This window comes from Engraulis encrasicolus, chromosome 1 (genome assembly GCF_034702125.1).
Source record: "Engraulis encrasicolus isolate BLACKSEA-1 chromosome 1, IST_EnEncr_1.0, whole genome shotgun sequence".
In the NCBI taxonomy this organism is placed as follows: Eukaryota; Metazoa; Chordata; class Actinopteri; order Clupeiformes; family Engraulidae; genus Engraulis; species Engraulis encrasicolus.
Genome location: NC_085857.1, coordinates 34,499,078 through 34,526,013, shown reverse-complemented (window position 1 = coordinate 34,526,013; position 26,936 = coordinate 34,499,078). Strand labels below are relative to the sequence as shown.

The 26,936-nt window shown below is 41.4% G+C and overlaps 1 protein-coding gene across 1 annotated transcript; it reads right to left on the bottom strand.

Annotated features, from left to right (window-relative positions):
• Window positions 1-8,527: 8,527 nt before the first annotated feature.
• LOC134463346 (uncharacterized) lies at window positions 8,528-11,349 on the bottom strand. The gene is made up of 4 exons (XM_063216586.1): window positions 10,482-11,349; window positions 9,599-9,754; window positions 8,987-9,079; window positions 8,528-8,848 (listed from the first exon to the last, which is right to left on the bottom strand). The coding sequence occupies exons 1-4, from the start codon at window positions 11,304-11,306 to the stop codon at window positions 8,528-8,530; spliced, it is 1,395 nt and encodes a 464-aa protein (XP_063072656.1). The 5' UTR covers window positions 11,307-11,349.
• Between the last annotated feature and the right edge of the window lie 15,587 nt (window positions 11,350-26,936).

The following is a 26,936-nucleotide window of genomic DNA, read 5'->3' as shown; positions in this document are numbered from 1 at the left end:
TTTAACCACACTATAATAATATAGTTACATTGTTCTGGATTAGACCAGTGGAGGGCATCACTACGCCTGATGGTGTATAGCCTGCTGAAATTCAGAAGATTTCACTCTTCTTTTAAAAATTAACAATATTTTGTTGATTAAGCTTACTTATTGTCATTATTCAAAATCCATTTGATTTTCATTCACTGTTCTCAAGTCAGATGTTTAAATGTGATTAAAATTTCAATGCCTGTAGCTAATTCGATAAAAAAATTCAATCGAGCCCCAGCCCTACTGTTGTTCTTTTGAAATTCAAAATTTTAATGTGATAATATTTCAGTTGGAGGCACTGATTTATAGGTCTACCACATTTTTCTTGACTTCACTATGATTGCTTCATGCAAGGACCAACTCCAAGCATCTTATATATCTTATACATCAGTTACCCCTACTTGCACTACATATAATCCTGTTGTAATAATACTGTAAAGCTTACTGTTTATACAAATATTCAATGCTCATTAGTGCCTTTTGTCCGAGTTATTTGATTTATAAATATAATGAAACATACCAGGCAATGTACAAATTACATTAAAGGGTTCCTTGAAGAATCCTCCTTTGTCATTGTGGGGTACCCCCAAAGGTTCTCTGAATGTATAGGTGCTTGAAAGAACAGAGAGAGAGAGAGAGAGAGAGAGAGAGAGAGAGAGAGAGAGAGAGAGAGAGAGAGAGAGAGAATGAATTTTGGGATGAAATCAAACATCATGATCCACCAGTCTTTCTTAGTCGATCTTGGGCAGGAGGAAAGAAATTGGATGACAGGCTACAGAAATATTGCAACACACTGCAGTAGCCTATCTGGTTGGCGTTCATATTTGCATATTCATTTGGTTGCGATAGGCTCACTCACCACAGCTTTCCCCTCGTGCTACAGGGTTATTTTCTTTCTTCCTTTAAAAAAAAAGCCTGCTGCTTATCGTCTTTGAGCGGTGAGCGCCGTCATCATGGCGAGAGTCTCGCGTGCAATACAGGTGAGGTGCGACTGCTGATGAAGCCGAAATTCCAATGTGAACTGCACAACAAATATCTGTATCCATCACAGCAACACTGTCAGATCCTGACAAATATCTAGGCCTACATCACACCAACATTGTCTGATGCTGCTACTGTTACCATTTTGGTTTAAGGTTTTAGCTTTTGAACACAGCTAAGGTCACAACAAGTAGCCTATTTGTATTCCAAAGCCTAAAATGACACTGAACAGTTTTGATCCTTAAGAAATGGCAGACATTTTCAGAGGGACAGTGTGACTATACAGTATATGACTACTGTATAACTTAAGTTCCCGTCAATAATATGCTTACTAATAATGAATTAGAAGAAACTCATTTTTTATTGATTTAATGTCAGATCCTGCTCCTGAAGAATAACAACTAGTATTCCAAAGCCTAAAGTGACACTCAACAGTTTTGATCCTCCAGAAATATCAGAGAGACAATGTAACTGTGATATGTCACATAGTGTATATGACTATAACTAAAGTTCCCTTTGATATGACTGATAATGAATTAGAGAAAACACATTTTTTTTTAACCAGCATTGTTATAGTTTCAGTTTGCGGGCAATTGCAGGAGGATGGGAACATTCATTTACAGTATTTCTCAATTGGTTTTGTACATTTCTCGAATCTCTCTCGCAATTTGCAAAACATAATATTCATTCTCAAAACAGCTTTAACAAATGGCAAAACACGGTGGACAACCTACAAAACCGAGTCTCTTGCTCAAAACCCTTATTTGTCTTTCAAAACCACGTTTTTTGTGTCAATGAACGTATCAGCGCCAGCAGAATGGTTAGTCATTGTGTCATAGTTTATGGACGAGCTAGTCAAATCAATTTCTCATGTTGTCAATTGAATAGTACACTCTTGAGGATCTTTTCTGAAGCGAAATGTTGTTTAGATTGGATGGGAAATATTGTAAATTCAGTTTTATATTACATTGATCAGATAAGATTGAGATAGTTTCATGCATTCAGTGACACAGCTTTTTGAGTGATATGACAAAAGCAATTGATAATGTACGAAATCACTGAGAATTGTACACAGCCATGGCATGGTGGACGAGAGCATTTGCTATATGCCGAAAACAATGAGAAACTAATTTGACCATGTGCACAGGTAACACCACGAAGTCACAATTGAACAAAGACTTTTGAGAATCATTATTCTGTTGTGAGAAATGTACAAAACCAATTGAGAAAAACTGTAATACAATTATACATTCATGTTTCAGTGCAAGGGTTTGACTAAATGGCATGTCATACAGTAGGTTCCAGAAGAGGAAAGTGTTTGTGATGTTTGATGATCGGATCTGAATATGTCCATAGAGACCCCTTGCACCTCTCTTGACAACCGTCGTCAGGACGAACTCAGAGGACAATCGCGCTCCGAACTCTGAACGCAGCCCGTTGGAATAGCCAGGATACTAGATCAGGCATGTTTGCATACGGGACAATTTCCCTCTAAGAATTAAAATAATCTGATTATAGGGAAAAAACATTATCTGCACTTGACAGTAGACCGGTATTCTTCTCTAAGCTTCCATTATAACTGTGCGTTTCAAACTTTCTCACCAAATGAAATGACGTGCTCGAGCTACAGGCACTGCAAGTTCATGTTGCTTGCTTTGTTAGACATGTGTAGGTTACATTTCACGCCTCGCCTGTCTTTTTTGTGAAATGTCACAAGAATGTCTCAAATAGGCTACGGTACTATAAATGTGTGTGATGTTTAGACCTAAGAGATCTAATCTAATCCACTCACGTACCACAAGCCTATTTTGCAGTGGTGGCGCCAACTGCTGGGGAATGAGATCATGCGGATGCTGGCAGGGAAAAATAGATATAGCCTATGCGTAATATGAACAACGGGCAACGTTTAGGCCTATGCCTTATGTTAATTTAGACAGGGTGTAGTCAGAGTAGAGTATTCAGCGTGGAGCTAGGAGCCAATGGTAGTAACAGAATAGACAGCGTGAGGATTGCCCAAATCGACTGTGCATATTGCGCGATTGCTATTGGAAAGCGCACTAGAGTCATAGGCATATAGTCTATTTGCGTGACCATCAGCACAGCAAAAATTAAATGTTATGCAAACAAAAAATCCTTACTAGGACACTTTATTTAACTAAAAACAACAGGCAACGCATGTCAGCGCAGGTCACGGGAAGTTGTTCTCCGACTGTTCAGCCTATCAGTCAAACACTGGGAACACTGATGATGGGCTAGACCCGAAACCTTTGTATCCCACTTTTTGTTTTGGCTTCTCTTTACTTTCAGCTTTTAATACAGTTTCACTGGACAGCATCAAGCTCCTGTGTGCGACTCCTCTATCTTTACACTGCATTTTTGGTTTGGAATTGCACACCGATCGAAACTTCTCAAGTAAGACAAAGGCACGGACTCTACATTTACCCATCAAACAAATCATCATAGTCCACTCAAGGTGTGTCCATGAACATCTGATGAATAAAAACGTGAAGGGTGAAATTATCAATTGGGCTGCTAACCAAGGAAGCAATGATAATATTGCAATGGCAAAACATAGGCTATGCATACGCAATAGCAATAACGGCCAGCGGGGATGTTCAATAAGGCAGGGAAAGGGGATGCCCCTGTTACAACAGCAACAAGGTGGTCATCAATGCTGGTCAAATTCATTAAATTCCACTCACTAAATTTAAGATTAATCAAAGTTGTGCAGCGAGTGAGATGGTTTGATCACAAAGCCATCAAGTTTATCAGGGGCCGCGCTCAGCCTTTGTGTGTCTTCAGTGGCAATGGGACCATTGATATGGACGCTGTCAGCGCCTGCCGTTTTTTGTAGGCAACTATTCGCTGCGCCTTTCCAACTTGGCAAATGTCTCACAGAAAGCATGTAGGCTAAAACACGGTGGTGTTGGAAGAAATGCAAACGATCGAAAACAGGACCTCCATGGTCCTGCACTACTACATCTGTGACTGAACTTTCAACCTGCACTAACTCAAAACATACACATGCACACACACACACATACATATACACACACACACACACACACACAAGCACACCGCACTTTCTGCACTAAACCCAAACATACACACACTGACACACAACTCATACTCTCACACACACACACACACACACACACACACACACACACATACACAGACACACACCGCACTTTCTACCTGCACTAAACACACACACACACACACACACACACACACACACACACACACACACACACACACACACACACACACATATTGCTGCTGGTGTATTTGATAAACCTCTTTAATTATTTATTCTCTTCAAATGCTACTATTACTATGTCAGAACGCTATAAAGGACTTTTAGAAAAAGCACAACAAAATACCTCCTCTAATGTATGTTCTCTACAAGTCTTCTGTTGTCCAGTCTTGCACTTTAAATGTCTGTATGAGCACTGTCTATGTCCATACTGTCTTATGTCCATGTACGAGTACTGTCTATGTCTATACTGTCTATGTCCTTACCTAGATTAGTCTATGTCTGCATGGGAGAGCAAGAAACGCAATTTCAAATTCTTTGTATGACCAGTGCATGTAAAGAAATTGACAATAAAACTTGACTTGACTTGACTTGTTTTAAACGAGATTACCGAGATCCTTTTGTAGGCTACCAAAGAGGATATTCACACCAAAAGCCCATCTAAAATCTGACACTTGTATCCTATGCACAACAGACTGGCCACCTTTTCACACTGGCCTTTGGGGGGTGGGGGAGGTTGTATTTACGCAGCGTAAATGCAAAACAATGAGTACAGTATGACATTGGTGCATGGAGAAACTATAGGCCTACATTTCAGCCATTTATATTTTGAGAAATAAGGCTACATAAGATTTTACCCATGACATGTATAATAGTAGTACATTGTCATTTATATTATAAATAAAATAAAAATGCAGTACAGTGAATCATTTGTGTTTACAACACAGTTTAATTCGTCCCTCATGCAGGGGTCTATGTAATGAAAAAAATAATAAAACAAAATAGGAGCAGAGATAAGTATTTAAGAGCACTATGAAAAACAAAAAGGGTCTAAGAGGGTAGGCTATGCCTTCCCCCCCCACACACACACAGGCGTACACATTCAAGCGACTTTGAGAATCATGAAATTATTATTATTACATGAGAGGTGCTGGTAACAGGGCCAGTTTTTCAAAATTCCTCCCATTAAAAGGGCTGAACAACATATTACACATTTATGTCACCTAACTAATTACTGTCACCTAACTCATTACAACTGTGAAACAAAGCCTGGGGAGTGTTAAGCCGGGCATACACTGTGCGATATTTTTGCTCGTGGGTATTAAGCTCCTGCTCACACTGCACGATGGAATTTCACTATTTAAGAAGTTCACATCTCACGACTCACGTCCTCACACTATACGAGCCGACAGTCGGATGCTAGGCAAATGCTTCCACTGCGCGACGCGACATATGTTTCCCCGGGCTGCAGAGGAGGGAACATGCGCACCTGAGGTGGAGATGAGGTCGCGCTCAACAGCAAATCGCACGGCCCTATTAATTTGTGCATGTGAAGTGTCAAATCGGGTCGTAGCACTGCTTTAACTGTGCGATTTACGCACGAGCCACGACCAGGATTTCAAACAGTTTTGATTTTCTTGCCACCCTGCGATTGCACAATCGTGAGGCGAAATCGCTTGTCGTTACCCCATGTACACTGCACGATGCGTGACTCACGATTGACCTGCGATTGAGCAAGAAATCGGCCCGACTCCCAAAAAGTCGTGGGACTGCCAAATCGGGGGAAAATCGGGGCAAAAGTCGCACAGTGTAAGCCCAGCTTTAGTAAACTCATCCCAACTGTCCCTTCTCTGAAGGTTTTTTTTTATTACTCCCAAACCCAACAACAAACCCAACAAACCCAAACAACAACTTGACTAGGCTTTTGATCCCTCTGTCTTTCAAGCAGTTGTGGTGTTCTCTACACTGTAAAAAGATTGACCTAGCTTAAACCAAAAAAATTGATGTCCATTTTATGCATCTAATATATTTGACTTGACAGAAGCTAAATTAAGTCGTTTGGCACAACATGATTATTTAATTTTGACTCAAACCATATTTCTTAACTTGACCCAATATTAATTATTCAGCTTTATTCAAGTTAAATTATTTACTTTTTAGTTTTGGAACCAAACTAAAATGTTGACATTGGTTCAATTTAAAAATATTAGTTTGGTTCAATCAAATAAATTTACATTGAACCAAACTAATATTCAGGCATTTACACCAGTTAATTCATTGGCACTGTGAAATTCCTTTTTACATTTCATTTAAAACTATTTGAATCATTCCTATCACACTTTACAAGACACCACCCAACACCCTCGAGCAAGTCTTTCTTTCAATGTCATTTATTTCTCACAAGTCAAAAAGGGGGAAATGAGGTAGCATGTTCAGAAACAAATATAAACATGTAATTGTTACTCCATATACAGTTTGTTACATCCAAAAGATAGATGAAGATAGATGGCTTACCAAGCAAATGAAATGGATGGACATTAATGGGCCACAGGCTCATCTGATCTGAACTTTCATTAGGCTAACTGAGTTATTTATTATTGCTTAAGGAGTGCTGTCTCTCTAGAGATCAGAGACTACTCAATACTCAGAACGTAAAGCACAAAATTAAATGGTATTCCATGAAAAGGACACCATGCAAGCAATTGCCACTAACATTGGTCTTCTACCTCAGTGGCAACTACAGGCTATATCAATGTACCATGCACAGTGATAATGAACACGCCTTTGAATAGTAAAATTGACAATATTTCAAAAAGTACACAAGTTATTTCCAAAATGTGTATTGAGTTTATATAACATCTGTTGAGCTTACAACAGGAAAGGAAGGTTAAGACTGTAACGTGAGCACAAGTGAGTCATCTGTATCAGTGTTTCGTGAGACGGGGCTTGTGACCAAGTCACTGAAATCAGATAGAACACCGTCTAGGAAAGTCAGAACAATATCAGGAGCTGATTGTATGATCGGACTGGGGTAAATTCTTTGGCAGAAAATGTGTTGACTTGAGTGCAACCTCCATGATCAAAGTCACTCAAATCAGATGGGACACTTTAAATGAAACTCAGAACAATATCAGGAGCATCCTGTATGATCTTGACTGTGGTCAGATCTTTGATCATGGGTGTTGAGCTCAAGTTAACAAATGTTCCACCAAAGTCATCATCCTTGTATTGTAGCCTGATGTCTCCACAAAGTTTGCATACGTTTTGACCTGTTCAATAAGCTCCTCAACTGTGTCCAGCATCCTTGATAATTCCATCCTCTCTGCACTTTCGCCACTCAACAAGATGAGGAGTCAGATAGGAGAGGCCATATTGCTAAGTTGTGTTTGCTGTATTAACCTTACTTTTCTGTGGTAACCCCAGCAGATGTTTTATCTTCACACTGCTCACACAAAAATATACATTACTGAGCAGTTTTGAGTTCACCGTTATGTTTATGAATCTTGGAAGTCATCTTGTTGGAACCAAGCGCCATCAGAATCTTCTGAAAGGCCTCAAAGGTGAACCTGAAACCTCTTGCAAATAACTTGTGTGCTAATTGAATATTGTTCTAAAAAAGGGGTGTACCCCATCATTGTTGTACTGTTCATACACATCTGAACTGAAAATACTCAAATCCCAACAAAAAGTTAAAGGCAACATCACACCATGAAAATGACCCTATGGCCCCAAACAGCCAATCGCCACTGACATTTATCTCTAAATTTAGAATCTGGTGGCAACTACATACTAACTCAAAAGACAGTGCACTATGATAATGAACAAACCAGTTGAAAAGTACAATTTTCAAAAATACCGAAAAGTACACTGGTTATTTCCTAAATGTGCATAGAAGAAGTTAAACAACATCTGTTGCACTTACAACAGAAAAGTAATGCTAAGAATATAACTTGAGTATGACTATTGTCTATCAGTGTTTGGTGAGATGAGGGTTGTGTCTAAGTCACTCAAATCCGATGGGACACTTTCAGTTTCTATGAAACTCAGAACAATATCAGGAGCAGATAGCTTGATATTGACTGCAGTAATGAGTCAGATCGGAGTGGTGCTAAGTTGAATCTCAAGTTGTGTTGATGAATTAACCTTACTTTTCAGTTGTAAGTCAAACGATGTTTTACCTATGCGCATTTTGGATATAATTTGCATGCTTACTGATATATTGTTCAAAATGTTGATTTTGAAACTGGGTGTACTCATTGTTGTGTACTTTACACGTACAACTTCACTTGAATGAAATATTTGCTCTCTTTTGGAACGAGTGTCATCTCTTAACATCATATTGGGGAAAAAAAACAAAAAACCAAACTCAAATTCCAACAAAAGCACTCCATGAAAGCGACCCCATGAGCTTGTACAATCAAGTGCTGCTGAGGTTGACTACCTCTTAAATAAAAGCACACACTAAGCACACATACACTACTGTGCAGTTTTGAGTTCACCACTGAGTTTGCGAATCTTGGAAGTCATCTTGTTGGAACCAAGCTCCATCAGGATCTTCTGAAGGGCCTCAAAGGTGAACCTGAAACCCTGTGGATATTCCATGTTAAGAGCATAGCAAAGTCCAAAGAGCATTACCACTCCTGCTGCAACAGAAGGCAACTCATTGAGGACTTCCACACCATCAATGATAATCCCGACGTCTTGGGGCTGTTGGAGAAGGCTTGAATTCTCTCTGAAGACGAAGACTGCCATGGTGGTCCTCTCCAGCTCCTGCACGGCTTGATCTTTCTGGGACACCTGAGGCAAAATATTTGAAAAATGCAACTGAACAACTGCAGTCTGGCACACCTCATGAATAACTACATATAACAGCATAGGTGGTCTCCCACGCTTAATGAAGTTGAATAATCGGTGACAGAATATATCTGGACATACCATGTATTCCTTTAATAGGTCCTCCACATGTTCTCCTAGGTAGATGATGAGAGCTTTGAGGATGCACTCCCTTCTGATATCGGCATCAGCACCCTTCAGGGACAATCAAAACTGTTACTATGCAATGTGTAGGCTAGTCTAGCAACACAATTCCCAGCTCTACCATAAACAGTTACAGTGTGCGCCTGATCAATATTGAATCCATGGGAGAGATTCTACATATGCCAGAGGCCACTGGTAGTTCCTCTTTAAATATGAAGACAGACTGGATGGCTCCCGTTTGGGTTTCTATACCCTCAAAGTAACTTTGGTGCAAAACACTCATACATTAATTATTTTCCACAAATGCTACATGACAGTGACACCTTAAATTCTTAGTGACAGGTGCACAATTTTTTTCTATGAGCTACATATTAATGGACTCATAGGTCCACATTCGTTTTATTTTTTTAAATGGTTTTGTGAATATGGTGCAAAACAAGTTGGCACACAATCAACATCCCATGTATATCAATTGCACATCAGCAAACCAATACATGACAGTTGCACCTCCACTTCATGTAGAAGGACAAAGGCTGTCGTTAGTGGCTAATTATATACTGCATATCATACCTGATCAAGAAACTCCAGGATCGCGGCAGTTTTTGCTTTAGTGGTCCCTCCCTTCTTTCTGAAGATCTTCAGTAGCTGCGGGGAGTGCTTGTCCAGGTGCGCCATAAATCTGGTCAGGAGGGGAACTGCAGTAACCCGCTGAAACTCTGCATCAACCTGTACACAAGAAAACAGTACGCAATACACTTTTAAATTAAAGAATAATGTGAAATAATTACAAAAAAACCATCTATGGGCTGAAAGGACCACTTCAGTCATTTTACATTACATAAGCATTTAGCAGATGCCTTTGTTCAAAGCGAGTTACAAGGAGCAATTTAAACAAGGTGAGGCACAGTGTACTGTTGCAACACTGTAATGCATCGTCCTCTTCTTTACTCTGTGTAGGACAATGCTATCAAAGTAGCAGAAAGATAAAAAAAAGACATCTAGGTGCAGTGTACAGTTGCAATACTGACAGCATTGTCCAACACAAGGTAACAACATTTTCAATATGCTGTTGTATTGCTCACGCAACCCTTGACTTGCCAGAACCCGGTGATGCTGCATTTTTCGGCTCAGCCCTTTCCGAGATCTGAGCTATTCTAATGGAGGTAGCTTTTGTTTACATTTTAAAACTTAAAAACATGGGTCAACTCCAAATATTTTACCCAAAAGCGGTTTGCTAGTTGTGTGCTGGTGTTGCATAACCTTTTGAATGTTTTTGGGAATAAATCAAGATTTTTTTTTTTTTAAAACATGTGAACAAACAGCTGCCCCCATTACAATGACCAGGAGCTTGGAAAAGGCTTAAGAAAAACAATAATAAAAAAAAGTCCAGGGTAGTGTGAGCATTACAATGTTGAAATTGACTGACGTATACAAAAAGTTGTGAAAAGTGTACCTCTCCCATCTGAAATAAAGCTGGCCATCTTTCCATGAGGTTTTCGATGGTTGGCTTCTGATCCACAATCTCTTGCCTCCTGAACTGAAAAGTCCTGGCCATCTTCTCCCGTATGGTTCTCTCATTATTTCTTATCTTTATTTCTGTCAGAAGAGATGCTCTTTCTTGCTCGAGGTTTTCAGGACTGTCTCCGCTGGGTTGAGGATAGTAATTGGTCTCACCTCTTCTTGCCTTTTTGACATTCTTTGCTGGGAAGGGATCAGCATCTTCTCGTGACTTGGACTTCAGTGTGTTCACCATGAGCTCAGACGAAAGTCCATGTGACCTCAGCTGAGTGCGGTAGTTGTGCATCTTACTCTTGAGCTTCAGTTTCCATCCATAACTCTCATTGAAGGAGTCTGGTTGTCTCAGGCAGGGATGTCTCCTTGTCAGAGCCTCTGCAACTTCACTCAGGTCTGCATCAGTGGGGTACGCCTTGTAGGAAAAAATCTTCTCTGCCAATCTTTCCAGTATGTCAGACAGCATTTTTGATGAAGGAGTCAGTCTGGTTTGGTTCTGTGCATATTCTGAATTCCCTCTCTGAAGTTGACCTTCTGTTTCAAGGGAGAAGGGCGGGATAATGAACTCCTTCGGCCACGGCTCTTTTCTCAGTCCCTCACTGTCAGAGGAGCTGCGGCTGAGTATGACTGTGTCATCTGTATCAGTGTTTCGTGAGACCTGGCTTGTGTCTAAGTCACTCAAATCAGATGGGACACTTTCAATGAAACTCAGAACAATATCAGGAGCAGCTTGTATGATCTTGATTGTAGTGAGATCTTTGATCATTGAAGTTGAGCTCAAGTTAACAAATGTTCCACCAAAGTCATCATCCTTGTATTGCAGCCTGATGTCTCCACATGTTTTTGACCTGTTCAATGAGCTCCTCAACTGTGTCCGGCATCGTTGATAATTCCATCCTCTCTGCACTTCCGTCACCCAACAAGATGAGGAGTCGGATGGGAGTGGCCATACTGCTAAGTTGGCTCTCAAGATGTGTTGATGTAGATGCCCAGTGAAGTTCAGGAAGCTGGAATCAAATCCTGGATGGCAGAAGAACAAAAGGAGAGACAGAGAGAACATATTAATTCACATTCACAACCACCTTGTGTCAACATGCAGCTGAGATGACAGCTTAGAGTTGCAATAAGTAAGGTGCATCAGTGACCTTTTAAGTTAGTCTAATACAACATTGTGTCCATGCCCCTTTTATACCATCAGCGTCCCTGTCCGTTAGTCCATCGTCACAGCATGTTCACCCCTCTAGGTTAATCCAGTCACACAGTGTATCCATGCCCCATTAGAGGTAGATAATGTAATTATTTTAGAAGTCAATTTCCTGAATATATGCTGTGCTCGTTCACAAATGTTACCCTTTTCACAAATACTTACCACCACCATGACGACATTTTAAGTATTCATTTTGAATTTCCAGTAGACATTTGTCAACTAGCAAATATAAGGTTAATACAAAGTTAACATTCTGGAAAATATCCCATTTAGAAATATGCAGTTGCAACAGGCTGAATAGTTGCAATAGCTTCTCTGCCCACCATGCATAATGTACTTTTAAGTTAGTACAGTGTCAGTTTAGTGCAGATTTTAGAATGTGATTAGTAGAATGAATTGTATGCAAATAGAATGACTTGATGAATATGCAGACCTTAAATAATGTTTAAAGAAAGGGAAAAATGCAATGCAACTTAAACTTGAATATATCTCTTCAGGGTAATGAAACGCACTCCTCCCACAGTGTAAGCTACCAGGGGATATGGATCAGTCAGTTCATCTGATGCCACAAGTGTTATGTCTTTGGTTGGGCTCACTTCAAGTTCGAAAGCCCTGAAGTGTTCCCAGTGCCACACTCTCAGCTTCTTCACAATGAAAAAAAGTCTCTCCTCCAGAATAAACATGTGGATGATCTCAGTGAATTCTGGATGTCCCTCCAAAGACCCATGTGCAAGTATCATTCCATTTCTGTAGTTGAATCCATTGAAAGTAACATTTTTAGCCAGGCACACATTATCCATTGTTGGGTGTTTGAGCCGTATAGCTTGTGCAATATCTTCTTTTAACACATCAACAGAGAGGCTTGAGACAGATGACACTTCCAAAAGAGGTTTTTGAGAGTACATAAATATCTGCTGTGCCATGTAAAATTGATGTCTCTCCGCCAAAGACAGCAAAACATTCTTGAAAGATCTTGTATAACGAACAACTCTTTTAAAAAAACTGTGCTTGGCTTCGTATCGTAAAGTCCAAAGACACACTGGTGGTCCAAACTTACGAATAAGCTGAGGATAATGTTCCAACAGGTGATGCTTAGGCAGCAGATTGTAGTCTGGGAAAACCTCTCTAAGTCGCACTCTGTGCTCTGATATCTTGAAATTCAAATACCCAATAGATTCCTCTGTATGGACAGGTGAGACGATAAGATCGACTAGATCTTTTAAGTCAGTCAGTATTTTCCATGCCGGTTCATCCACAGGTACCTTTTGACCGACAAGGAAGGGGAAAAACCTTAAGAGACTCCAGTTTTCGTGAGAATTGCCTCCTATTGTCTTTCGAGATGCAAAGTTCAAAGGCACTGGATGGGGACAATTAACTTTGTCTGTCCACTTAAAGGGGAAAGCTAGTATAGACTCGTTTAAATATGCAAGAGTAAAGTACTTCTTGGATGTGAAAACAGAGAGACAAAGAGCAATCTCTGCAGGTACTATTCCTTCAAATAAATCATGGACAAGATCTGGGGGGAAACCTGTGGTAACTTTGAAATGACTAAGTTTCTCAGAGAGGACACATCTTCTCTTGACACCACAGAAATTACTTAGGGAATCTTGTTCAAGGGTTTTGAGGTGTTCTGAGTGAATCTGTTCTGTTCTTAATGTAAACGCTCCACTATCTACACTTTTAGTTTGAATTTCTGACCTAGATGCTGTACAAAATCGACAAATGTGCCCACTTGAAAAGCTCTCAACAAACCCTGCGATACCGTGTGCTCCAAGGTTATCAGCTATCACACACTGGATGGTTCCCCTAACACATTTCCCTAACTTTGGCAAAAAGACACCGTGCTCTTCTAATGAAATTAAATCACTTATGAGTGGCTCTAGTACTGTCTCATAGCCATACGCTTTCAAATCATCACTTTTGACTAGAAGAGCCAAGTAAATTGATGACAGTGAAGACTGACAACCAGGGATCAGATTGCCTAAAGTCCAATAGAAGCCACAGATTTTATGTTTTCTTCGTGATGTTCCAATTGGATTGCAGACCTCGTACTCATCTCCATAAAGATTTAGTGAAATAGCACAGTCTGCAGACAGAAGTGTGTTGTTTCTGAAAAATTCACCATCAAAAGGACAACTATAAACTGTTTTACCACTCTCTGATGACTGATATCTCTCTCTCAAATGCACTGTTTTTGCCAAAATTGCATCTGAATTTAAAATTTGCTGCAATGTTTTCAGCACAGATACATACTGTAATGATTTTTTGTTTCTTTTATCAAGAATGTATTCCAAGGGAGACACTACGCCGAATTCTCTTTTATAATACGACTTGCGCTTCCAACTAGTAGACAATGGCCCTTGTTTCCCAATTGCTTTATGAATTGGATGTGAAGAACAAAGAACAGTGGCTAACTGTTGAACAACAGATGCTTCCACATGACAATTATTATCTTCCAAATGCTGGTTAATTGCTGCTATACTACCCGGCACAGAGACAGCTCCAATGAGATGTTCTAGGTCCTCGAGCAATTCATTTACAGCTGCACTCGAGACTAAATATGTATGTTCTAATTTAAGCAAAAGTGAAGCTAATTTCAGTTCAACTTCCTTTTCCAAATCTCTTGACTCTTCAGTGGCTGGCTCTATTTCTTCATTCAAGTCGGAGTCAGGCAGATTGGGAATGAGTGATGTGACAACTATTCCACTTTTAAAGTCATTAATTGTGCATGACTGATGTTTCCTCAATTTATGGCTCAGGAAACTGCTGTATATGTTGGTTTTGAAAGAGCAACCATTAAACATACATGGGACGACTTCATATTTCCTCAGATGTTCATGGATATGTTGAAAAAAAACGTGCTCAGTAGAAAGCTGATTGTTTCCACAAATGTAACACTTGAAAGAGTGTCTTTGTTGGGACTCCAGAGAAGAATGATTTCTAGAGAGATGTTTCTGAAGACCATTCCATGTCTTGGACGAACAGGGACATTGTGCGTAGATGCATGGATAGGGACGCCGCCTACCGTGAAACTGATGGTCACGTCTCAAGTGCTTCAGTATCTCAGATCTTATTGAAAAATGCTTGCTGCATTCTTTGCATTTCCACATCCAACCTGAAAAAAGAAAAGCAGACCAGTAAATATTTAGAAAATGCAATGAGCAGAAATCTTAAATAAGTTTTAGACTGACTGTCTAATCTAAAGTATATACTTAAAACAATGCAGAGTCTATCGTAAAGAACATTGTGCTGCACTTTTTGTATTCTAAAGATTTACAAAGAAATTAATTAATTAATACCACACCCACCCCCCCCACACACACACACACACACAGCAACACACAGGGGGTGGGCGTCGCTTGTACCAGCGAAAATTTACAATGGGCGAGTAGACTACACTGGACTCGAGAGAAAGACATGGAGCTGTCTGAAGGGAAAACCGTGTGTGTGTCTCCCCAAATGTTGCTTGTGACCGCCCAGCATCACTTTTTTTCTGAACGTAGCAAGCAACACAACATTTCTACTGGCTTATACAACAATTGGCGCGTGTGGTCACTTCATAAGAAACCGGCCAGCATGCCACGACATATCTCTAAAACATAATGCGTTCGGGAAACGTAGTTCTTAACCTACAGTAAATGGTGCCGTGTCATGAACGAAATGCGTTTAAACCACTCGAAGACCCGAACAAAAAGTTTAGTTCTAACTTGTGTGAGTTAACATGGAGATTACCGAGTGCCCTCTGCAACTGTTTAAACAGGGGGGAAACGTGACTGCACCTACGAAGCATGGCGACCACTCAGAAACATCACCGACCATACCATTCAAATATGCATGCACTCAGCAGTCTCGCTGCCATAAAACACACTTTTTACAATCACAGTGTTACATGGGTGCTCTTTAAACATACACACGGGCACACTTTTCACACACAAGATGAAGTAGCCGAGGCTTACTTGCTAATATGGCTTAACGTGTGTTGAGCTAGTCAAGTTCACGGTGTAGCCGAGCTAACAGTGGTGGAAGCGATTGGTAGGGTAACCTTGCGAAACCTTGATTAATTCCGGCTACACCCGAACAATGTAGCCTACATATAGTTATATTTCTCACGAAATACGCCTAAGTTCAGAAATTGCACCACAACACGACGAAAACCGAAAGCGTTTACTGGCATGTACCAATGTTAACGGAGACCTTCAGCTTGTTAGCCCGGTGACATTAACCGTCTTTTGCATCAACAAACGTGTAGGCTTCTTAAGACACGTTCACACCAGTTAAACTTTAGGGTAGTAGGCTACTCACCGCAGGTTTATTCTTCATGTCAGTTAGGACGTTAATCATTCTTTCATTCACATGTCGAAATGGACGGAGCTCCTCTGATATCAAACGCTTCTCCTCAACTTCTCGCCTCGCCGGGCTGCTGGGCAGTGCGCATGCGCAATTCATGTTTGACTCAAACGGAAAATATTACATTCTTATATCTTTCCTTTCAGTATGTTTTGAAAGGAACTGAAATATTTGCTTTGTTTCCTTCAGAATTGAAATTAATTCAGCCTGAATCAAAATTGACACCTCGATAAGCAAAAAGATAGGGTTTCACAACCAAGTCAATAATTTTACTATGTATTCAATGGTAGTTATTGGCTTGAATGAACAGCTCAGTGCTTCTCTTTTTACAGTGTATAGGATGTATTTACTCCAGGAGGAAAATGCGAAGGAAATCATAATTCATTAACAAAAACGGCAATCGTTTAAACAAAAAAAAAGCACACAAAAAAAAAATATATATATATATTTTTACATTTTCGGAAACTATGGCGGCCAAATTTAAACTATGGCGGGCCGCCATAGTTTCCTCAATGTATGGGAAACACTGATTGGAAACCTGGGGCCTCATTTATGAAGTGGAGATAGAACCATTTCTGTGGCAGAAGTGGAGGTGCTCTCGACAGGAGGAGGACCGTGTTTCAAAATAAGTAAAAGAAGGAGACACACATGAACGAAAACACTGTAAAATAGCACACTGTCATACTCTATTGTCATTCAAAGCAAACTGTAGCTTGCACGGTCAATATTATTTGCAATTTCGTGTTTCTTCCACTCACACGCATGGTCTGAGGTGTGCGTAGATTTAGGCACATTTCTACGTTCAAGTACATGTTCATAAATCCCACACTTTGCTCAGGAATGATCGCACGCACACTTTACGCACAGATCTGTGCCTAAGAACGCTTGATAAATGAGGCCCCTGGTATTGCAAAAACAGTTTATCTTACTAGTATGCAAACACTTTTAATTCACTCTCTGCAGAGGATGTGAACCACATCAAATGAATGCCCTCTAATTAGGTGGTGATTATGAAATGTTGACATTGGATGGATTATTTCTGAGTTCTCATTAATTCACCTGCTGGCCTGATCAAGTACCGCAGCATTCATCACTGTTCCCTCTCTACACAGGGCAACATACAGGGGTTGGACAAAATCACTGAGACACCTGTCATTTTAGTGTGGAAAATTTCATGGCTCAAGTGGACCAGCCTGTTGGCCAATCTTTATTAATGGCACATTGCACCAGTAAAGTCAAGTGTAAAGGTTCAATGTGCAGGATAAGAGCACAGTTTTGCTCAAAATGTTGCAATGCACTCAACATTATGGGTGACATGTCAGAGTTCAAAAAAGAGAAATTCTTGGTACGTGTGTAACTGTTGCATCTTTGACCGAGACAGCAAGTCTTTGTGAGGAATCAAGAGCCACAGTATCCATGGTAATGTCTGCATATCACCAAGAAGGATGCACCATATCCAACAGGATTAACTGTGGACGCAAGAGGAACTAAATGACACTAAAATGACAGGTGTCTCAGTTATTTTGTCCAACCCCTGTAGTCACTGAACTGCATGTGAAGTATTATTTAAAATCTGTCTAGAGTCCAAGACATTCCCCCCTGTGGAGGTATTTCAAAGTTCTCCAAAAACACATCTGTAGCTGTGATTTTCACTCAAACATTGACAGCATTAAAAACCTTGAAGGTCAAATATCAAGTATCAGCATTTGTTTTTGCCCCCCAACTGATTTTTAAAAAACGTAATTGTACATTTGGCACACTTAACATTTTCAGATCACCAGACAAATGTAAACATTAAACAAGGAGGACCCAAGCAAACATAAAATACAGGTTCTCAGTCATTAATTCATTTGTTGCGAGAATAATGTCATAAAACCTGCAAATCTAAGTGTGCTAAATATGCAAAAACGTTTTCAAAGTTTCTGCTTGGGGGCAAAAACATATGCAGAGCACTGTATATGATTACCAGATTCGGTGTGTTAATGCTGTAGGTTAAGTTCATGAACTGATTAGATTTTGGAGGCCAAAACTTTCAAGATGGCCACATTTTTGTTTGGCCCTAAACTTCTGACTGGGTGGATGGATTTGTCCTAGATTCTTTGTGTTAATGCTCTCGGGTAGGTACATGAACTAATTACTTAGATTTTGGAGGTCACTTTCAAGATGGCTGGATTCAAGATGGCCAAATTTTTGTTTGGCCCATGACTTCTGACCGGATGGATGGATTTGTTCCAGATTTGGTGTGATAATGCTCTATGGTAGGTTCATGAACTGATTTGATTTTGGAGGCCAAAACATTCAAGATGGCTGAATTCAAAATGGAATATTTTTTGTTTGGCCCATAACTTCTGACCGGTTGGATGGAATTGTCCCAGATTTTGTGTGTTAATGCTCTAGGGTAGCTTCATGACCTGACTAGATTTTGGAGGCCAACCCTTTCAAGATGGCGGAATTTTTGTTTGGCCCATAACTTCAGACTGTATGGATGGATTTGCCCCAATTTCGTTTGGTTTTGTTTTCACAATAGTTGTTTTAAGGCTAAGCACGGCACTGATCTATGTATAGATTTTAAATAAATTTATTTTATACTTTGTATTTAACATATAAGTTTATAAATAGGTGGACTGTGGTAAGTGGTTGGAATGATAGGGGAGTGGTAGGAATGATGGGGGACTGGAAGCATCGTGTTTCTGGGATATACCTTTAGCAGTTGGAGGCGACTGCATAGGCCTCCTTTTTACTAGAACTACTCAGCTCCGGCCAAAAGGTGAGCCCACTTTTAGCATTTGCAATCTAGTTCTCTTTAGCAAGTCTATGGCAGCCCATAGAACCATATGTAGGAAAATGCTGTAAATAGGCACACATATTCGGGACAGCCTCAGTATTACCAACAACGATTTATATGTAGCAGTAGAGCTTTCTATTGCTGTCCGTCATGTCTGTTTCCTCCCTGTGCACGTTTGACACTTCGGTGACAGTCCCCCCAGCGGGGCTTCACCTGAACTCACGATTGGGTGACCGCAAGCCACACCTGCATAAAGAAGATGGCGACGCAAACATTCTGTGCTTTTGCTGAGAGGAACAGACTTGGCTAGCAGCTTTGGCTGTATGCTCCTCATCACTTCTGCCCCGGAGGGAACTCGTCATGACGCTGGCTGCTCGCTTGGGCTAATTGTTTGCCAACTGCTCAGCTGTATGGCTCCATCTCTTCCCCTCCGACGCGCTCGCTGACCCTTGTCCAGGTGAGTTGGTAATGCTCACTGGCGTGTGCACTTGACTTTTACTGGGGGCAACATGCTGACATTATTCTCGGTTCACAGCATACATCACGAGACGATTCGGTATCGAAGTCTCTCCACCTTGGCAGCGTGTGCCTCTCTGGACGGCGTGTGCCGGCTACATCGGTAGGTTCTCCTTCTCATCCCCTTCTAATTGTGCTAGCTAGGTGTGTTATGTAAATACAAATAGGCACTTTAAGTAAATGCATTTATTTTGTATCCTCCATTAGGGCCCGTGGGGCTTCCAACCAATTACAGTCAGAGTTGCCGCCTTGTCCTCCCCTGTCCTGTTCCTCCTGTCTGGTCACGGTGACTGCAGCCCCGCTCCTATCGCTTGCGCCTCTGCTGCTTGGCCGCTTTGTATGTTGAACGCGGGTGCATGACGCTTAGCTGCTTGCTAGAACTGCTTCGCATCACCTGTCCCGTGCTTTGTGTTTCTCCGTGTGTCTGTCTTGTCTTCAGTCCCTGTCCATTTGGTGCACTGGCTGCTTAAGCTTGGTGGCGGTGCGCAAATGCCAGTTAATGGGGCTTTCCCAAAGAGCAGAATCTGATGTGCTGATGTGTTAATTTGCATGGTGTGTCTTTCTGTTTGTTGTGTTTCATTTGATTTGATTTGATTTGATTTATTTATTTTATTTACGTATGTTTATATTGTTTGCGGTGCTTTTTGATTTATTTACTTTTGTTTGCAGTGTTTCCTATTTAATATTTTGTTAGTAGTTTTGTTTTGTCTCAGTACCATTGGTTTTGTTTTTGGGAATACCTCCACTTGGGTGGAGCACTAGGCTACTTGTAGCCCAGGCCAGTGTGCGTGTGTGTGTGTGGGTGTATGTGAGTGTGTGTGAAATTCTTATACCGGTATTTTAAATATTATTCTATGTGTGATAATTAAATGAAAATAAAGATTTGTAATTGTTTGTAACCCACGTCTCTGTCATCTCTGCCCTAAAACCTGTGTGGTTAAATTGATATTGAGTTGCATAAATTGGTGCTGAAAGTAAGCTTAGTATCTACCTCTCGGTGCTGTTACATATAGGTCAAATGTCTTGCACCACCAGCAGGCCAAAGTTGTAGGTCAATTTCTGCTTGTAAATTTTGAACCATATGTACGATTTTCAAAAAGGTATCCCTGGAATCCTTGGGCCAGGAAAGTTTTCCCGCCATTTACAATTTTGTGAAATTCAATAAAAATGCTACTTTTCAATAAAAATGCTGCAAATGGGTGCACTTCATCTTTGGACTGATGTGCATTCGTGCATTCAAAGGATTTGTAATGCCTCTCATCATTTGGCCATGACAGCCAATCAAAATTGTCCTAAAATTGGCCAAACAGGAAGTGGTAATATCTCGGAAACTCTTTTGCCCTGTGTACATCGAAGGCAAACTAAGCGACCTGCGCGGCGGAAGTCATTGTTTCTCTATGGAAGGAAGGCGAATAAAGCTACCAAAGCGAATTCGCCAGGAGCGAAGCTTCTTGAGCGACCAGGGCGAATTTTGACGATTAAACTCAAGCTAATCTTAAGCGAATTCGCTATGACGCAGTTCGGCGAAAACCAATTGGAACGTTCATATCGAGGAATGTCCCAGGCTGTCAAGTCAGAGCCGTTATGTGGTAAGCTGAATCAAACGTCAGTGCAGTGTCCAGAGCGAATAAAACAAATTCATGGCGAAACTTCTTCAACCACCACAGCTAACTGGGTCGCGTAGGTAGCGCCCGATTTACACGGGGCATTAGTCTCATATTATTATATGGTTGTGACGTCATCTGTCGAATGCTCCATTCATTTCAACGGGGCTCCCCAACGTTCGGACGTCTGTTATTTTTCGATAACGGACGGGTTGGTCTATAACAGACCGCTGTCAATGGCAACAAGACTTTTCACTGCTAAAGCGACTTTTCAACAAGACTCTAGTCAGCTGCTGTGATAGACAGCACCCGTTGTCCTGGCTACCGCTGTCAATGGCAACAAGACGTTCACTGCTAAAGCCACTGGTTTGTATACAAGTCAGTGGCTAAAGCGAATGTTTCATATCACTCCGCAGGGGGTCCGGTCTTTTGTCACTCTAATCAGCTGCTGTGATAGACAACACCTGTTGTCCTGGCTAGCCTACCTAGCTGTTGCCTAGCGGTGTTCCACAACGGCACTGTTTTGTTTTGCGCAGCAACAATCTTAACATTAAATAGGTCTAAAGAAATGGCACCGCATGTGTGAATCATTTAAGTATATCCATATAATAAGCGGGTTAACTTTCGGCGAGTCGGTCGCTTTGTGGAATAGCAGCACTTCAGAGAGAACAAGACCCCTCCGCTCCGCGTCGGGGTCTAAAGATTCTCTCTGTCGTGCTGCTATTCCACGGTAGCGACCTTCTCGCCGAACGTTAACCCTTACTTATCTCAATATTGGTATCCCTAGAATCCTTGAAATCCAACGCATCCTATGACGTCTTGTCAACCGGAAGATAATTTCCGCCATTTTGGATGTTGTGAAAATCAATAAAATGTTTTTCTTCCAACAAATTTAGTCAGATTTTCACAAGCGGGGTACAGATGATCTGTGGACTACCTGGCAGAGACCCCTAAAAGGGATTGACTACAATTTGTACCGCTTGGCCGTGACAGCTAATCAACAGCGTCTGAAAAGTCGCATAACAGGAAGCGAACTCATATCTCAGCAGCCCTTTAACGGACTCAAATTTAACTTGGCACACGTGATCACCACCCCCTCCAGGGAATGCACACCAACATTGGCGAGATTTGGCCCAAAGGGAGCGCTGCAATTAGCAAAAAACGCTAGCAGATAATTTTTTTCTGCTACTATATGTGATGTCTATGGCAGCCCATAGAACCGTAAATAGGAAAAAGCTGACATTTGGCACATGTTATCAGCACCCGTTCCAAGGGGAGCAAACCAAAAAGGGTAGGGTGTCTGCAATAAGCAAATGCCGACTTTCCCCCAAAAATGCCTACAGGGTTACAGAACTTTGAAGGTACGGACACGCCTAAAGCCAGGTCGCGAAATGGAAAAAGACTTTTGAATAAGAAGCTGTAGGCATTTTTGAGGAATAGTAATTCAAGTGTTGTTTCTACAGGATTTTGGGTGCTGAATCCATTTCTGCTGTATGCCGGTTGTGAAAAGTTACAGTTTAGCCGTATTTTGGAGGCTACCACTTTCAAGATGGCCGACTCTTTGTTTGCACAATAACTTTTATACAAGTGGAGGGATTTTCACAACACGTTAATTGGTGCAATATATGAACTGATTTTGGAGGTCAATTCTATTTAAAGTTGGCCATCCTGAAAGTCAGCCATTTTTAAAGGGTTGAATTGTCCCCATATTTCTGTGCTAGCAATCACTCATATTGACCTGCACAATACATGATCAAGTTAGCAGTAGCTGTATGTACTACCTCCAGTTTTGGGGATATACTGCTTGCAGTTGAGGGCTGACTGTATTGGCCTAGTTGTCTAGTAGAATAAGATAAACCAAACCCCGCCTACCCAATGCAAAGTGATGTACTCAAGTTTGGTCCCCTAAGGGGGAATTGTCCCCACCTCCTTCTTCTATTTCTGTGGCATTTGGTGGTGGCTTGCATAAGATGTGCACTATCACCATTTACAGCGCTAAGGGAACCTGGCATCACATCACATACATGTATATTCAGGAATTTGGAAAAGTATTAGCTTTGGCAGCACCTCTAATCTAGCCTGGGCAAAAGCCGACTGTTGACTCCGTCAAACAGTCTGGTGAAAGGTAAAAGGAATCCTTCTCTGTGTGAATAGTGTTACCTTTACCAATCGGTAGCGGACTTCGTGGGTGAGTTCTGCGTCACCACTTTCAACTCTATGCTGATTGGCTAAACAGTAAGTGAACCGAGCCGAGGAGGATTTTGCCATACTCATGAACGGCCATCCGGGTACTTTGCTCGTAAATGTGTGTTACGCCCCTTTATGGGTGAAAACAAACCGAATGTCTCATCAACTTACATGCTACATCGGCTTGTCTAAATGAACACAGTCCATGCTTCAGCCACGGCTGTTTGGCTCTATTATTTGAACAGCCGGCACCAGAACACGTTTTCGGCATGTTGCGCGTGAACGACGCTAGTCTACAGGTCTGTATCTTTTGTTTATTAAACCCCAACATCACCAATTGACTTGCATGGGTTGTTTTCACAAATGGGCGTAACGCACATGGAAAACGTCACACCGTTCATGAGTATACTAGGAGCGGAGCCAAAATCTTGGTTACGTCCCATTGGTCCGACAACCAATTAGTCTGAACAGATATGTTTAACTATGCCCAAACCTAAACAATTCCTGACCCTAACCGCCATTAAAGGCATGTTCTGTCAGTATACAGTTATTTTAGTGTCATAAGATTGTAAATATTCACTTTTAAGCTTACAGAAAACTATGAACTATGCCCAAACCAAAACAATTCCTAACCCTAACCGTCAGTATAGGCATGTTGTTGTCTGAAAAGACGTGCCCACGTGTAGCCTAACCTACTCCAGTAGCTGCGTAATACTGCCTGTATGGCTTATTGTCTGACTTACGGGCTGTCAGACTAGTGGGCTGTCGGACCAATGTGCCGACCCCCAAAATCTTTGGGTGGAGTTCACAGGATGAGGTCGCCAGGCTACCTCTAATCCCTTCCCAAACTGAAATGGGCAAGTTCTTCATGACCTTATTTTACAGAGGAACAGCAGAGAGCATGCTTTTCAGTTGCATCATTATGTGAAGCAGAAGGAGAACAGGAGAACCATGCACAGTGAATGCAGCCTCCAGATCATTGGTACATTACTGTCCTCTTATTAAGACATTTACCACCCCTTTCACCTGTAAAGCACAATTGTGAGAGGTGCCACTGCGCACACAATTAGGGTGGCCATCGGTCCGTTTTTACGACCTGCTCACGACGTCCGTGTGTCCCTCTCTTTGTCTTTCCCTTCCTCCTAGCCTTTTGCTTATGGCCTCGAGATGCGAGGCAACGTCATCGCAAACTAGACCTTGACCAAAAATACTGGATAAGAGAAAGATAACGCAAAACACTCAATGCAAAAGCGTGTGCTCAAGTTGGGTCTCCTAAGGGGGCGTTGTCCCCTCCTTCTTCTTCTCTTTTTGAGGTGTTTGCTCAAGACGTGCGCTACCGCCATCTACAGCGCTAAGGGGACTTGATTTATTCTCAACCTCAGGACTCTGAAGGTCTCCTAACCGAAGGTCTCCTAAAGGGGCGTTCACCCGACATAAAGTGGATACCGGAAAATAAATAAAATGACGCTTCTTGTTAGATCCACCTTCTTTGCCTTGACAGTCGGTCGCGTTTCCAATATCTCGGCCGCCATGTTACTCCAGATATAACCCCAGACTTCGCCCAGCGAATTAACTGTATTGCTGTCGCCTTATGTCGGGGAAATCTCCGTGCAATAGCCCTATATGAAGTTCATTAACTGACTGTAAGAAAGTTAAATAAGGCAACTATATTATTGTCTACTGTCTGTTTCCTATTTTTTCCTGCACTGGTGGCAACGCATAGTGCAACTAAGTTTGTCCGCTAAATGCCTTTACAACGAGGGTTCTCACAACTTTACAAACAGGGCAAAGAAACGTCTTTCTGCACCGGCGCTGTCTGTATTTTGAGCTCCATCCAGCGTCTGCATGAAAAAAAAAGATTGACGGAAGCGGTTTGCCTCCCTTAAAACACCGCTGATAAACAGACTTCTGACCAACTTTGAGTAAAGTAAATCAAATTAATTGTTGGCTATTAGGCCTACGAATGCATGACTACCCAAAATACATTTTTAAAAAAATATGAAATAGCCTACACAGACAACAACGGAAGGATTTGTCTATCGTAACCTGCCGTCTCTGATACAATATTATGTTAGTGATAGGCCTACTGATGACTCCTTTATCGGAGTGACTCCTTTATCGTTAGTCTGAGGTAAGATGGCAGCGCTGTTCCCTGATTTCTGCCTACAGTTTAGAATGCCAACTTCACTGTTTTCTCCACGGAGGCGGGGATTCGGCAAGTCGAAGCAATGGGTGCGCGCGAGGACGCTAGGTTAGAAAGTTAAGGGGCGGGGTTGTCCGGCCGAAGTCCGGCCAGCTGGTCACCCTACACACAATCCATTCAGCTTTCTGCTCTTTGAGAAGATGTACAGGAGCCTTTGTTGACTTTGAATTGAAAGCAAGAAAACTGAATATGCAAGTAGAAAAAAAACATCTGGTTGTTGCAGAGTCTGTGCTAGCGCACATCTCTTGGTGGGGTGTAGGTAAACAACAATGGGGCACTGTCATTTAACAGGTTCGAGTCAAGTTCACCATATAGAACTGGCAGTAGAGTCACATTTAGCTCTACCTACAGTACCTACTGCACAGGCTGATCGCGCTACCACTGTGGAAAACACTTCCTCCTCCTTACCAATACGCCAATATGTCTGTAAGCAAGACTGTTTGGTGCAAGATGGACACCACATTCAGCACAGATTACAGTTACTGTGTTAGGCCGTCACTCAAGATACAAGCAATTCACATCAGTGGCATTTTCTGGTCTTTGAAACGGGACACTGATAACCCTAAGCCAGGGGTGTCAAACTCAAATTGACAGAGGGCCGAATTCAAAATCTGGAACCAAGTCGCGGGCCGAACTCAACATTTATTTTTAAAAATGGACTAAAATTGTGCATGTATGCACTTCATACTCATTGTTACATTTCACATACACTCTTTCCCATCGTATTTGTCAATTCAAATGTGTCTGGACATCTTGTGATACAGCAAATTTCATGTTCAAGTTGGGTTACACTATACATTAATGGTGTATGTGGGCCAACTGTAATACACATTTGAAATTATCTCGCGGGCCGAATAAAATGGCTCCGCGGGCCGAATTTGGCCCCTGGGCCTGAGTTTGACATCCCTGCCCTAAGCCATATGAGCATTTTGGACAAAATCTCTCCTAACGCTCTTAAATGGTGAATTTTGAGCTCTTCAGACAACCTCCTTACTTCTCAGTGTTCCTTTCACTCCCCCACCTGAAGATCCAAATGTTTGCATTGAAGTATTTAGGGGAGTTTGAGCGTTCCAAAAATGCTGTATGCTGACTTTTCCCCCAAAATGCCTTCAGGGTTGCAGAACTTTGAAAGTATGGACCTGGTTAACAGGTTTGATAGCTTTAATGACAGGTTTTGACTTTACTTTGCCACCACCACCCTGTCTCCTGTCTCACAGTTAACACTTGTAGTATCCTATTGTAATATCTCACTACAGCGCTCTGGATACAGAATATTTACAACAGAGAAAAGGGCAGTAATGTGGTAGTTGGTAGGTCGCTGGAATGCAATTTTCTGGAATTTATTTTGGATTGGTAATCATTTTCATCGTCACTCAAGGCTCCAAGGATCCTTCTATTATAAGGTAAGACATAATATTAGAATTTCTTTTTTAAACTCATCAGAATTTTTTTCCAAGAAAAGCACATGACAATTTGCGTTCATAATGATCAAATAGGCCTAGCCTACTCAGTGTAACAGGCATGGGCAGTAGACCTGTTGAAAAAAA